Source organism: Hoplias malabaricus, chromosome Y, assembly GCF_029633855.1.
Source record: "Hoplias malabaricus isolate fHopMal1 chromosome Y, fHopMal1.hap1, whole genome shotgun sequence".
NCBI classification, from domain to species: domain Eukaryota; kingdom Metazoa; phylum Chordata; class Actinopteri; order Characiformes; family Erythrinidae; genus Hoplias; species Hoplias malabaricus.
In genome coordinates this window covers 36,970,397-36,986,331 of record NC_089820.1, presented here as the reverse complement: position 1 = coordinate 36,986,331, position 15,935 = coordinate 36,970,397, and the positions used below count along the sequence as shown (strand labels likewise).

The window sequence follows — 15,935 nt, the reverse complement described above, 5'->3', positions numbered from 1 at the left end:
TTTACTGGAAGTTGTGAACGAACTGCAACTTTAACGACACCTGAAAACTCAGGCGTTACCAAATAAACTCTATGGAGCGGCACACGGACAACTCCTAACTCAATCCCTTGGATTAAAACGTCACTACCACAATAACTAGAGTCAGAAAAAGGTAAAACGCTGTCTAAAATAAGAGACTGTGCAGCACCAGTGTCTCTTAAAATCTGAATAGACTTTTTATCTCCAGTATCACCAAAAGAAACAAACCCAGAAAATGTAAACGGTTTAAACAGTGATTCTACCGAGGGCTGATCAAACGAGGCGTCAATATCAGGGGTCTTATGTAACGAACTAACAGCGTTAACTTTCTTTGGGGCTAAATTGCGGGCTTCTTTACGTTTTAAAACGGGACAAGCAGCAATTAAATGACCAACAGCATGGCAATAGAAACATTCTCTATTTTCAGAAACATTAGACTGAGAGGAACTAACAGCAGGTTGTGAAGTGGGGGTGCGGCGAGACATGTCACGCTGAGAACTCGGGACAAAGTTTGTTTTATGTGTGAGAACGAATTCATCAGACAAAGTAGCTGCAACAGACAGATTAGTGACGTTTTGTTCATTGATGTATACCACTATTTTATCCGGAAGATTGTTTTTAAAATCTTCCAGGAGCACCAACTCCTTAAGCTGCTCGAATGTCGTAACGTTACTAGCCGCACACCATCGATCAAACAACAGAGACTTTTCTCTGGCAAATTCCACATACGTCTGGCTGGGGGTTTTTGTAAGACGTCTAAAATTCTGCCTGTAGGCTTCTGGAACTAACTCATACGCCCGAAGAATTGTGCTTTTCACGACGTCATAATCCAAGCTCTGCTCCAGCGACAGAGACGAACAAACCTCCTGAGCCTTGCCCACTAACTTACACTGGAGCAGCAGAGACCACAAGCCTTTAGGCCAACTAAGAGTGGTAGCGATCCGCTCAAAAATCGGAAAATAAGCATCCACCTCATTTTCCCTGAAAGCAGGAACCAGACCGATCTGCCGACTCACATCAAAATCCCGCGCTGTACGTACGGCCGATGAGCGAGCTGGAGAGCGGGGCTTGGGAACTGGTGGCGTGGCCGGTGCCTGAACACTATCAGGAGCAGGAGAGTGCGCCGTGGGAGAGGCCGCACTGCGAGGGAGAGGGACAGGCTTATAATCCCCCAGACTCATTCTTTTTAACGCAAGCTCCTTCTCAGCTTAAACTTGCACTGCCTTAAACCGGAGTAACTCTGCCTCACGCTCCTGAATCTTTATTTCCAGCTCTAGCTCTTTAAGTCGAATGGCCAAGCGCGGATCTAACACAGGAGAGAGGGAAACACCGGGATCTATGCGCGGCAGAAACTCAGAGTCGTCCACGGCCTCCGCCGCGTCCGTACTCCGAGCTGGACTTAAAGCAACACCCGGAGAACCCCCCCTCTCAGGCAAAATTCCCCTGCTAACTAACTGGGCCTCCAAGGCCTCCTTAATCTCCCGTTTTGGAGCAGAGCGAGGGACACTTACGGAAAACAAATCCGCTATCAAAAGCAGATCGACAACACGACATGTATCAAACACCTCCAAAGTGGGGCAAAGAGCAAACGCGGACAAATCAAAACTAGTCATCCTCACCCCCCCACAAAAAAGAAAACCACCAGCCAGAAAAACCAACAAAAAACAACCAGAAAATGAAAATAGGACGAGCCCCCAAATTCTGTTACGACCCAGTCTAGGGTTGAGCCGTAACAGAATGAGGAATGGGTTGAAATTAATATATGTGAAGAGAATAACTGTAACAGATGTAAATGGTGAAACAAAAAGGACACAAACGGAAACACAGAATGGATAATGAATAGAATATATATTATAAATGTGATATGTACAACGAAACCAAACACCAGTGAACTTCAGGATGGCCTTTAGCCGACAAAAACAACAAACAAACACCCCTCCTAACTGACCCACAAACAGCTCTAACTTACCTAAGTGTAAACAAAAGGAAACAAAAGACAACACCTTACCTTCCTCCCTGTCTATACACAAAAACACACACAAAACCCACTCCCAAAACAAACGGCAGCCAACCCTACTCTGGTGAAATATATACACAAAATTTACAAAAGATAGATCTAGCATCAGTGTTCAAAAGGGCAAAAACAAACTCGTAGTCGAAATTGGAATGGATCAAAGTCAAAACCAGGCAAACAGAATTCAATATACACAATACAAATCACAGCACAAAACAAAGCTTCCTAACATCGTACACAGACGCGTATTTATGACTCCCGCCGAGATGACGTAGACGAAGTGATGACAGACAACACATGGACTGGATGGTGGACCGGACGTAGACGAAGTAATGACAGACAACACATGGACTGGATGGTGGACTGGATGGTGGACCGGACTCTGGACGGTGAACAAATACACGAACTGGAACATGGAATGGAACAGATTGCAGAACCTATACATTTACAGAGATAGTGAGAGAGAGAAAACACACACATACACAGCGCAGCGTAACAATATAGAATAGCACTTGCCACCACAGATTCTTAGAAGATCATGAGCCAGGCCTGGATGTCATGCAGTAATGGAATGCCAACATTTTTTTTTTTTTTTTGATAATTATTAAAGTTCAGATTCTTATGATTTTGCTGATACTACATATGTCCATATTTGGTTAAAATTTGGAGATTAGTTCTCATTCAAACATGTGTGGGTTTAATCTCAGCAATATATTCAAACCAAAGTCTTTTATGGAAGAATCCCCTTTCCCCACTCCCTCCTACTCCTTCTCACATACTGACTGAGTGATAAAAGATAATGAGAGCAGAGACCCACCAATAATGCATATACAATGATCAGCCATAAAATTATGAACACTTCCTTTGTTTCTACACTCACTGTCCAATAATTCAGCTCCACTGACTGAACTTTGTAGTTCTACAGGTACACACTGGAGTCTGCCTCTTGCTCTACATATCTTGATTGTACCCTTTCACTCTATTTATCAATGGTCAGGAACTCCACAGAGCATGTATGGTTTGGGTGGTGGAGTTTTTAAATCTCGGTGTGAGTGCTGGACAGAGAATACACCAAAAACAATATCTAGATGACATCCCTCGTGTCCACTAATGAAGGACTACAGGTTGAACAACACACTGTGCAGCATCAGACGAGCTAATGTCTCTGACTTTACATCTACAACTTGGACCAACAAGGTGTGTGTTTAACAAAGTGGACAGTGAGTGGACTCAGTAATGAAAAACACCAGCAGCACTGCTTTGTCTGATCTACTTTTTCCACATAACACACACTAATACATCACCACCAGATGGCAGTAAATGATCCACGACCCAAATAATTCCTGCTAAATGGGGGCCCAGTGCAGGACCCAACCACTGAAGAACAGGGTGAAAGAAGGGAAATAAAGTATACAGAGCAACAAATGCTCTGTATTATTTAATTATAAAACTACAAAGGACTCCTTTATGGTCTGTAGAAATCAGACAAAAGAAAGTGATTGTAGAAACAAGGAGGTTGTCATAAAGCTTTGGCACACACACACCTATAACTTTTCAGCAGATTACGCAGTAATTATTAAATCTCTGGTGGTCAAATTAAATATTACAGGTAATGTGACAGTAGTAAAGACATCAGATTGTGTTACATAATTTATTATTATTTTGTATACAAGATTATGGATGACCCCTTCTTGTCCATTGGGCATTATTTTGGCATGCTTATGAAAAAGATACATATTGAAAAATAAAATATTACCATTTATTTTTCCAAAGTTTTCTGCCATAATATAAATGACACAGACCAAAAAAATTAAGGTCTAAAGAAATGGAACTTAGTCAACTCTTTCTACTTGGTTGGTACTTTCTACTGTCACTAAGCCCAATGGGCCTCAAGTGATGCTACAGTGATAGATAGTGCTACAGTATAGGCGTGTGCGTGAGTTTGTGTGTTGTGTGTGTGTGTGTGTGGGGGGGGGGGGGGGGGGGGGGGTTGGGGTGCGTAGTCTTTCAGCACGCACACTCTGTGGAATGCAGGTCCCATCTTATCCTTTTATATAAAAGAGAATGGTGAGTCAGGGTCTTAACTTTTCATTTCTTGATCTGGATCCATCCTCCACCACAATGTCAAACAGTCTACATAGGTGGATCTGTATAAATCAATTACGCTAAAACTCAAGCAATATAAGGGGCATCAATATAATATATATTTTACTACTCTGAAGGAGCATGTGTGATTTTAAGAGCACGTCTTTATACATTACACACAGACCCTCTGAATGTACACACATCACACAGTAACTGACACACCTCACAGACTGTCAGACACTAACACAATCACCTAAACCTCACACAGGCTGTCAGATAAATCACACATTATACACTTCACACTGCACAGCCCCACTTGGCCCAGTGTCTAACAGTTTTGCCATAGCAACTACTATCAATACATATTTTCCCAATCAACGTATACTATAAGAGTTGTCAGTTTTGACTTTGTTGCTAGTCTTTGCTTGAACACTCAGATAGCTTATAGCGGCTATATTTTATAAATGTATTTATTTGGCTGTCTGCAACTATGACTTAATACTGAAAATGTCTGTTCAAAATGTCCCGTATTTTTTTTACAGAGAGGATTCCCAGCTCTCAGGGCCCAGTGGACCACTTGTTGGATGTCTACACCAGCCATCATCACCTTAGCAGTCACACAGTCATCACCAGCCTGGCCAGCAAAGAGGCCCCTAATCCACTCAGACACAAGTAACATCATGCTACAGTGCCCCCACCTATATTGCAGCCAGCTATGCTGTCCTGAAAGGCAGAAAAAGACCTAGACACCAGTCCCTTTATCTCCAGGCTTCAACCAGTTCGGACACCAGGGCCACAGCTCAGTTCCATTTCTACCCCCTTTACACCACATGACGTGGTCAAACTTTACTTCCCTGTACAAACTGAACAAAAACTCTCTCTCAAAAAAAATAAAATAAATAAATAAACAAACAGGCTGCTAAAATGATCTCACAGGCAAGAAATACAAATGAACAAACTTGGAGGTAGGGTTTTTTTTTTTTATAATGACCTTTCACACAGTAAAGTTAACATATAGCTACTATTGGACAGGCCATGAATATTTACACATTAAACATTTAATAATGGACAGACAATGAACTCTTAAATGTTAAATTTTACTAAGAAACAGACAATTCACATTTACACAGTAAAGTAAGTGTTATTACTGGTTCATTTTTTCAAAGTTAAATGAACATTTTGTCCTGTAGAGGGAGAGATGGCACTTTTACTAAATGAATTTTAGTAAATAAATTAAATAAATAAATAAAACATTTACAAAATTTAATTTTAGACACATTACATATTTATGCACAGTATTTAATTAATACAATCATCTATTTTCTGTGACCTTAGGAGTCTGGTAAACCCATTTCAATCATCAAAACAATTCATCCAAATGAGTAAAGGGATGTTGTTAATAAATACACTGGTCCTAGCCCATTAAGACATTTATAGACCAGTAATAACACTTTGAAGTCTATTCTGTAACAGACTGGTATCCAGTGTAAGGATTTGAGGATGGGGGTGATGTGATCTCTTCTTTTGCTCCTAGTGAGAACTCTGGCAGCTGCATTTTGAAGCAGTTTAATGGTCTTTTTTGGAAGTCCAGTTAAGAGACCATTATAGTAATCAATCTTGCAAGAAATAAAAGCATGGATAAGTTTCTCCAGGTCTGGTTTAGCCAGAAAATCTCTAATCTTACTGATTTTCTTAAGATGGTAAAATGCTGATCTAGTAACCTCTTTAATATGAAATCTGAGTCCATTAATACACCAAGGTTTGCGAGCCAGTTCTTTAGATCTGAGAGCTCTCTTGTCCAGTTCCACAGCCAATCTTTGTCTCTCAGTGCAGTTCCCAAATTGTATAATCTCACTTTATCTTTATTCAGCTGCAGAAAATTGTATCCCATCCAGTTAGTGATGTGTTCAAGGTTCTTGCTTAATGAGTCAACTGGACCAGAGTCGTTTGGGGACAGGGCCATGTAAATCTGCATATCATCTGCATAGCTGTGATAGGACAGCCCATAGCCCTGTAGAATCTGCACAAGAGGAAGCATGTATAAATTAAATAAACGTGGACCAAGAATAGAACCCTGGGGGACACCACAGCTCACTGGCATGTTCTCTGAATTATTATTTTCTATATTTACACAGTAGTTCCTGCCTTCCTGGTAAGAAACAAACCACTTCAGGACTTTTCCTGAGAGTACAACCCAGTTTGCGAGTCTATCTATAAGAATCTTATGGTCAGTGGTATCAAAGGCAGCACTAAGATCAAGAAGTAATAGAAGTGATACCCTTCCAGCCTCCATTCTTAAGTGAATATCATTAATTACCTTGATTAGATCAGTCTTGGTGCTGTGATTGGACTGGAACACAGACTAGAATTTGTCTAGGCTACTGTTTATGGACAAGAAACTAGTTATTTGCCTAAAAACAATTTTCTCAATTATTTTGCCAATGAACGGTAAATTAGAAATTGGTCTGTAGTCACTTATCAGAGATGATTCTAAATTTTTCTTTTTTAGTAGAGACTAAGGAGTCTTGAGGTCTATGAGGTGATGTAGAGGGTAAAGACTTATTGTTGGATATAGATGTACTAATCCCTTGTCTGATATTCTTGATTTTAGTGTTAAAAAATAATGCAAACTCATTAAATCTTTCATTTGTTATTGAAAGGGGCCATTGGTGTGGGTGAGTTAGTAAGTCTGTCGACCACGGTGAAGAGGATTTTGCTGTTGTTATTGTTGATGATGCTAGGGAAGTAGGATTGTCATGTTTTGCATATTATAGCATTGTATTCACATAGCCTATCTTTGTAGATTTCTTCTAAGAAGACTCGTTTTACGTCATCTGCATTCTGCCTTGTGACATTCCCTCTTTTGGATTTGAACAACAGAAGCATTTCTCAATGGTGCTTTCTGTTTGCAAGACAAAGCCTTCAATTTAACTGGCGCAATCTCATCCGTAACACTGAAGATTTTTGAGTTAAAACTATTCAGCAGATCATCAACAGAGTTGGATTGTTCCAACTTTGTGTGTAGTGCACATTTTACTCATGAAAAGTGTAGCTGTGCAGTCCTTTATAATTCTTTTCTTGACACAAACTCTTCTGTCCCTGATGACTGGTAAGGTCCACGTATCAAAGAACACACAGTAGTGATCTGACAACGCGACATCCTTCACAGTGGCCAATATGCTGAGACTAGATAACGACATCCAGCCATGACCATGACAATGTGTACTGCCTGTACATGCTGTGAAAGACCAAAAGAGTTCAATATGGCGTATAGTTCCTTGGCAAAACAGTCCTTGGGATTGTCGATATGTTAAAGTCACTAGCAACTAGTAAACGTCAGTAGAAAAAAAGACAGCATCTCTGTAAATTCATCATTAAAATTAGCACTGTATGTTGGAGACCTGTAGAGATTTAATAGTAATATCTGTGGTGTCCCATTCAGAACTGCACAGAGGTACTCGAATGTTGAGAAGTCACCAAATGATAACTGCTCGCACTGAAAAGAACCATGGAACAGAGCAGCTAGACCTCCACCTTTTCTACTGGCACGAGATACATTTAAAAAATGAAAATCTGGAGCAGCCGACTCCAATAAAACAGTTGCAGCCTTACATTCATTTAGCCAAGTTAAGAGTATAAAATCAAGCCCATGTGCTGTAATTAAATCATTAATTAAGTGTGATTTGTTTGTGAGAGATCTGATATTTAGAAGAGCTAACTTAATAACTTGTACATTTTGCCACAGAATCTCTGTCTCACATTTTATATGCTGTAGATTGGCTTCATTCATAGAATCTGACCTGAATTCCCTGTTCTTTCTCTCTGATAAGTACTGGAATGGGAAAGATTACAGGCACCCAGGGTCCAAGCTTATTTTGAAAACATGTTACTGCTGACATCATCACTGCAGCAGCCAGGACCCAAAAAACATCACTTTTCTTCAACACCATCTGCTGACGAAGCTTTGTGGAGCTCTTGGCGGTGAGGGTTCTGGGGTCAAGGAGCTTGTCTCTTCCTTTGAGGTGCTCTAAGTGGTGATGGAGCATGATTTTCTTAGGGGACAATCTGGGGGGCTGCAGTTGGGAAGTGGCAGTAGATGAGGGTGGAGAAGAAGCTTGGGTGGTTCTTCTTTGCACCTCATGGCTGGCTGACAGGGAAAGTAACAGCATTGTCCCAGCTGATACCAGCTTCTCCATGGCTGCTGGCAGGTTGGGGTGATGTGGGGGGCTGATAGCAGACATGGAGGTTTCCTCTTAGGCTTTTGGTATCTATGGAAGCTGATAGAATTGGTCATTGCCACTCATGTCCAGTGTCTGCTGCTCCCTCAGGGCGTCCTCAGTGGGGGAAGGATGTTCTGGCTCTGACATTGTGTCATCAGCTTGTACAGGAGAGTTCCTGGATGTTGGTGCTGATGTGCCACCACCAAGAGAAGTGGATAACACTGAGAAAATGAGGTTGTCTTGTCAGACATTTAACACCCCTCTTATTTGTGTGCAGTCCATCTCTCCTAAAAAGTTCTCTCTTCCCAAAACAAGTTAAAGTTGTCAATGAAGTTCAGTCCATTTGACCTGCAGCTGTTCTGTAGCCAGGTGTTTAATCCCAGTAACCTGCCTCCTGCAGGTAGAGGTCCACTGATGAAAAATTGTATGTTGAACTTGCTGAGTGTGTTAAGGAGGTCATTAAATTCTCTTTTTAAAACTTCAGACTCCTGCTTGACAGTTTCATTCTTTCCAACGTGTACAATAATCTGCTTCACATTCGTGTACTCAGCCAGTACAGCTGGAAGCTTTGCAGTAAGTTCAGGGACTGTGATGTTTGGCTCACAACGCACTATGAGTTTTGGGTTTGTTACCCCATTAACTGTCATCTCCAAAGATCAGGATGTCTGCTGTAGGTTTGTTAAGGTGTTGTGACCGGCTGACACTTCTGGCACTTTCTGTGTTGTGTTCACTCTGTTTGTGATTCTCAGAAAGGGCATATAGTGGTTCAAATCTGTTTTTCAATTGAAGTGAGTAAGACCGATATTCTGGTCTGGTTCTGTGCTGTGATCTCTCAGTAGCAGTGTGAGGTTTAGCAGCTGAATTTCCTGGACCAGCTGTTGTACCAGGAGTAGAAGACTACAGAGCACAGTGTTTGGGTCTAGCTTCAATCTGCACCCATTGCCCATACTGTACTCACTGTACTCACGGCAGTGTTGCCATCCACACAATCCTCTGTTTGGATCTGTGTCCCTCCACTGTCCGCTGTTCTGTTAAGTGTTCAGCCACTGTCTGCTGCCCGTACTCCCACTCACTGTTACTCTTCGCACAGCTCCGAAATGCCAGGTCTTATACTCTGATAGCAGGTTCCAAAAATACCTTTCCAAAGCTGACATTCTCTGTAGAAGTCTGACAGCACGTGTTGAACAAAATGATGAGGCAATTCACAAGTTTCTTCTACTGTAGCCTGTTGAAATTGTCCTGGTTGTTGGAACAGTCCTGTTTCCTAGAGCAATCACACTACTTTAAAAAGTATCAAAAGCAGAAAATATCCAGTTTTGGCTTCGTAGTGCTGCTGACTTGTGTATATTTACAAGCTCAGACACTCTATCACAGAAAAACAAGTTGGTTTCAAAAAAATAAAATGGAAAGAAATAAAAGATAGCAGAGCTGAGCAGCAAAGCGTCTGAATGGCAAGGAAGCAGGAAGCAGATTCAGAGGTTATTGGCAGTTATCTTAATGTGGCAGAGTTTTGGATTTCCAATGTCCACTGTCCATGGGTCAGTATTTGCTTAAAAACCAACTAGCGACACATGAGCAGTCAATACCTGTACCATAGCAACACCTTAGGAACCAACACATTTATCATAGATGGCCTCACAAGAAGAAGGAATGATGATGGTTGCTCCACAACCATCTCATGTTTTCTCCCTGGAAATGGAGACATCTAGTTAATGCTAAAATTCCATTTACCTGCTGCTGTGTATTGGAAACTGCTTATTCTGTTGGCGGGGTAGGCACCTGTCAGTTCAAAATCAGTTGACCAATGGAGATTCAAGATGAATGCCTTCTTCCAAAACCCACCCACAAAGAGAACAAAAAGAATCAGAAGCAAATGGAAGATCCAGAAGCAAACGTCCTCATCAGAAAGAAATGTTTTTTGTTTTGCATTCACAACATATATAGGTGCATCTTAATAAATTAGAATATTACCATAAAGTTAATTTATTTCACTAATACAATTCAAAACATGAAACACATTATATATAGGCATTAAAGAGTGATCTATTTCAAGTGTTTATTTCTTTTAATGTTGATTACATCCAATAAAAACCCAAAAGACATTATCTCAGAAAATTATAATAATCAACACAAAACAGCTGCAAATGTTTCCTAAGCCTTTTAAATGGTCCCTTAGTTTGGTTAAGGAGGCTACACAATCATAGGGAAGACTGCTGACTTTAAACTCTCCTGACACGGTGCTGACACTGTCCTGCTGTATCAACGCATAATAATGGAAAGTTGAATGGAAGGAAAAGTGTGGTAGAAAAAGGTGCACAAGCAATAGGGAAAACTACAGCCATGAATGTATTGTCAAGAAAAGGCCTTTCAAAAATTTGGGGGATATTCACAAGGTGTGGATGATTCTAGAGTCAGTGCTTCAAGAGCCACCTCACAGATGCATCTAGGACATTTGTCCACAACTGTCGCATTCCTTGTGTCAAGCCACTCATGACCCAGAGGCAACACCAGAAGAGTCTTATCTGGGCCAAGGAGGAAAAGAACTGGACTGTTGCTCAGTGTCCAAATTCTTGGTTACAGAATGTACATTTTGCATTTCATTTGGAAATCAAAGACCCAGAGTCTGGAGGAAGAGTGGAGAGGCACACAATCCAAGCTGCTTGAGTCTAGTGTGAAGTTTACACAATCAGTGATGGTTTGGGGAGCCATGTCATCTGCTGGTGCTGGTCCACTGTGTTATATCAAATCCAAAGTCAGCGCAGCTGTCTGCTAGAAAATTTTAGAGCACTTCATGCTTCCCTCTGCTGACAAGCTTTATGGAGATGAGGATTTCTTATTCCAGCAGGACTCAGCACCTGTCCACAAATACCTGGTTTAATAATCACAGTATCATTGTGCTTGATTGGCCAGCAAATTCGCCTCACTCAAACCCCATAGAGAATCTAAGGAGTATTGTTAAGAGGAAGATGAGAGACAACATACCCAACAATGCAGACGAGCTGAAGGCTACTATCAAAGCAACCTGGGTTTCAATAACACCTCAGCAGCGCTGCATTGATGGAGTAATTCAAAAGAAGTAATGCAAAAGAAGCCCCGACTAAGTATTGAGTGCATATACTGTACATACTTTATAGTAAGCCAATATTTCTGTATTAAAAAAACTTTTTTTTAAATTGGTCTTATATAATATTCTAATTTTCTGAGATAATGTGTTTTGGGTTTTCATTGGTTAATCCATTTGGATAATCATAAAAATTAAAAGAAATAAATGCTTGAAATAGATCACTCTGATTGTAATTAATCTATATAATATGAGTTTCACATTTTTAATTGAATTACTCAAATTAATTAGTTTTGATGACATTCTAATTTATTCAGATGCAACAGTACTTACTCCTCTTGATTCTAAGAATTTTCTTGTTAGATTTTATTATTTTGTGTAAAGCAGTATAGCAGTATTGCAGCACATTAATAAATTTGAAACTGGGCCAAAAATTTAGAACATGATGCCAGCATCAATTTTACAATGAGCATATATCTCCCAAAAAGACAATAAAGTGTAATTATTGTTGTACTGATTTCATTTATACATTTATATTCAGGTTATTTGGATTTTTTATATATAATAATTTATTATTATTAATTAATGTATTTATTTAAAAATGTATATATTCTGCTCTATTACCATTTAACTTGGCAAGTCTTTACTTTTGTCCTGCTACAAACTTTCCTTTCTGCCAAGCATGCTGCCAGGTTTACCATCAAATTACTCATGTGTCCTACTAATAATAGCTATTACCCAAGAAATCATAATATACTTCACTAATTCCTAACATTAACCTAAACACACCTCAGCTGCCTTGACGTTTTCATCCTCATGTGTTCCCATGTGAGGTGCTAAGACACATACAAACTCCATATCCAGAAAAGTTGGCAATTTTTGTAAAATTCTATAAAAACAAGAATGTTTTGTAGTGTTTTCACCCATGAACATTGTACTTATATATAATACATATTATACTTATATATTAATTAGCCTTCAGCACACGCAAAAATTTAGGACAGATGCATGTCCTGAGTTATGTCAACTTTTATTTATTTCCATTACACGTATTTATTTTAAATTTTGGAGCTGTGGATATAAACTGTTGAATGTCTGTAATTGCAAGCACGCTAATTAAGCACATGCTAGTCTCACATTGCCAAATTCTTTAGGGAGAGTCTGGTGTCTTTCACCATTTAACATGGGCAAGAACTGCCTACTACTGCAGGAAAAAGATTTAACTGACAAGCAAAAGAACCATTCACACATGTGCTATTTCAACATGACGGAGGCAGTCTTTATGATTCACGTTGGACCAATAAGACCCAGTACAAAATGATACACAAAAGTGCATATAGGCGGAGGTAGAGGGAGCCAGTCAAAATGCAACTGGCAAAATCCGGACAGTGAGATCAGGTGAGTGCACTGAAAGTATAAGACTCCATCAACCTGTGGACAGAGCATCTGTGGCTGAGACTAAGCACATGCTAACACATGCACCCCCAACTTTTCTGGAAAATAGGTTTGTATAAAAACCCTGCCATAGCTGACAATCAGATTTCGATTACATAAAACATACTTAATGATAAGTATACTTAATCTGGTAAAAAGCAGCATAACCACAGTTATTTTACAAATATTTTAACTTACCCCATTCAAAGCAAAATTAATATTTTCTTAACAAAATTATTTTTATCACTTTACACTTTAAAGACATTTGCTCCTGCCATGTTTTAGTAGACAATAAAATAAAATCTTTAGATTTTGAGATGCACATTCCCTTTAAAGTGTAATTAATGTGTTTTTTGAAATCAAAGAATTGAAAGAATGTTATCTTACGTTAACATGGTACTGTAACTAGATACCCTCTCAACAGTGTGTGATCCTGACCAGTGTGTGCTGGATGTTCCTGCTTGCCATGAGGATCAGACATTAATAGCTACTCATACTGAAGGAAACTGCTGTCTGGCACATATTTGCAGTGAGTCATTACCAAGTCAAGAACCAAATACAAAATTTGAGTCTTCTGTTATTATCACATATTCTGGATGCCACTTTTGTATTGATTTCTCTCCATCTTTTACAACCAGGCAAACAAATTCAGTGTTATTTGGTAGCTTTCTATAAAAATGGCTGTAGTCCAAGCAAGTCTATAAAGAAGGATTATTTACCAACAGAATAACACTATTTCAGCTCTAAGTCTTGTGAACATTTGAGATTTGCAGGATATATTAAATTTGTGCTGAGTGACTCACGTAAAACATGAAAAAAAAATCCTTATATAACAGTAAAACACAACAGTGTGGCTGATGGTCAGATGAAAGACTTACAATTATACTTACAGGATCAAAATAGTAAGTATAACAACACATTCAGATTTGTGCAACAAGTTTGAAAATGTATTTGTTACAGAAAAGTTGTTTTCATTCGTTCTGCAACTGTTAAGTACAGTGACAGAAATCATATCAAATTGAATGCTAATGTGACCTATATTTGTTATTACTGTAAGCAAATATTTACTCATTAAAAAACATTTAATATAAACATTTCCAAATATTTCAGTGAAACTTACAGAAAATCAAGCTTGTGTTGGTTTGGTTTGTGTCTTCTGCAGTGTGTGATATATGTTCTGAAACATTTCCTGATTGTAAAGATGGAGAGCTGCTCACCGTGGTCACAAACATTTCAGAACTTTGCTGCCCAATTTACCAATGCCGTGAGTGAAATTCCATCAATTTTCTCACATTATATCACACTCATATAAAAGTATGAGTAATAAATAAATAAAATAGATTTTATCACATTTTTGTTGGTATGTGTGCGCAGTATGTGAGCCTTCTCGATGTTCACCTATCACTTGTCCAATTGGAATGGCTGTTGTATCAACTGTGACTCCAGGACAGTGCTGTCCTTCACAAATATGCGGTAGGACTCCTTATAATATGTGTTTATGGATGAAAGGCAAATATAGCCCTGGTAGATAAATTTGATCTGTGGGATACTGTTAATTATTATTATTTCTTTAAGCAAATTTCTTTAAGTTTACTATTCTAATATTTGTCTATAATTTTTTTTAAATCTGAAATATTTTTTTAGTTTTTACTAAAAAGGTGAACAGCAATAATTCTAGAGTAAATTTCATTCTGCCATTGATGAAACCAATACTCTGTTTGTCAGTCTTTGCTTTTTGTTCCTAAGTTTTGTTCCTAAGCATATTATGTCTGTCACAATTTTTTGAAGTGAATATAGCCATTTAAATTGACTACAGTATTTTTCACAGTTGGCTTTCACAATCATGTATTTAATGTCATAACAAACAGAATGCATATTTAGTATATACTCATCTGCTGGCTTGAGGCCAGTAAACGTGCATATATTTGTCATTGTTGCAACATACAATGAAAGATGTTTTCTGCAGTTAACCCACCCATGCAAGTGGAGCAGTTGGGGATTAGGTCCTTGCAAGGGCATTTCCTCCATTTATTGAGAGAGGAGACATCAATGTTCCTTTGTCTTTTTCTAGTTTTCTGTTCCACCTTAAACAGTGCTGCTGTAATATTTGGATGCAGTGAGGCACTATGAACATAATTAATGTACTGTTTAAGGTGGAAAGGAAAATTACAAATATAAATAGCCTCATTTTTATCAAGCCAATTGTTAAATGAGTTGATTAAACATATTCTTATGGTGTATATAATTAAGCATCACATCTTTTTTTAGTTAAAACCATGCTCACTGAGGATGTCTTTGGTCCTTCCCTGATGGGATGACTGATTAGTGGAGAAGTCTATGGAAATGAAGTATTTGCATTTTTACAAAATAAGGTCACGTGATGCCACATGATCACATGAAAACATTTAAATTCTTTGTCACTGAAACAATCAATAGAAGTCTATGAAACTGAAAATATAAATTAAATTAAAAAAGAAAATAGAATTTTGACCTCAAACTTGCATTTATGAGTGGAAAATCTAAATTTAAACTTAGGATTATATAGCCATTTTATCCATATTAAGAACACCAATCAGTCATCACAATGAATGTAGAAGCATTGACAGCATGCATCCATTCCCTTCCATTCCATAGAAAGTCAAAATTTTCAACATTGCCCCCCCCCTTCTCAGAACTCACATTATAAACTCTGTGCCATTTAAGTTAGAATGAAAAGTTCTGCAGATGAGAAAAACAAGAGCAAAGACAAACGAAGCAAGCCTATGACTATAAAGCCATTGTCACATTGATGTTTCTGACATACTCTTGTTATTGGAAGGTCTGGAGACGCTTTGGTGCTTCATATCAATGTCTTTGTTCACATGTGGCTTTTATTACGTGATTGTGTTGTACAGAAAAAAATGGAGGGCAGGTAATAAATGCAGAAATTAAAAAAAGAGCAAAAAGTTTTGTTCATAATATATAACACTGGCATCAGTGCTTTTCTTATTAATTTTATGAATAATTCATTTTATTTATTTTTAAGATAAATACTAGATGATCTACCACCAAAGAACCAAGAAGACCGAGAATGTTCTGTTGATTTAAAAAATTACTTTTACTT

The 15,935-nt window shown here is 38.6% G+C and overlaps 1 protein-coding gene across 1 annotated transcript in view; it reads left to right on the top strand.

Moving 5' to 3' along the window:
- LOC136679069 (otogelin-like) overlaps positions 1-15,935 on the top strand; it is a 509,929-nt gene that overhangs the window by 419,769 nt on the left and 74,225 nt on the right. Inside the window, exons 47-49 of the mRNA XM_066657350.1 lie at positions 13,257-13,361; positions 13,995-14,096; positions 14,207-14,305. Coding sequence (XP_066513447.1) covers positions 13,257-13,361; positions 13,995-14,096; positions 14,207-14,305 — 306 coding nt within the window. The remainder of the gene's footprint in view (positions 1-13,256; positions 13,362-13,994; positions 14,097-14,206; positions 14,306-15,935) is intronic.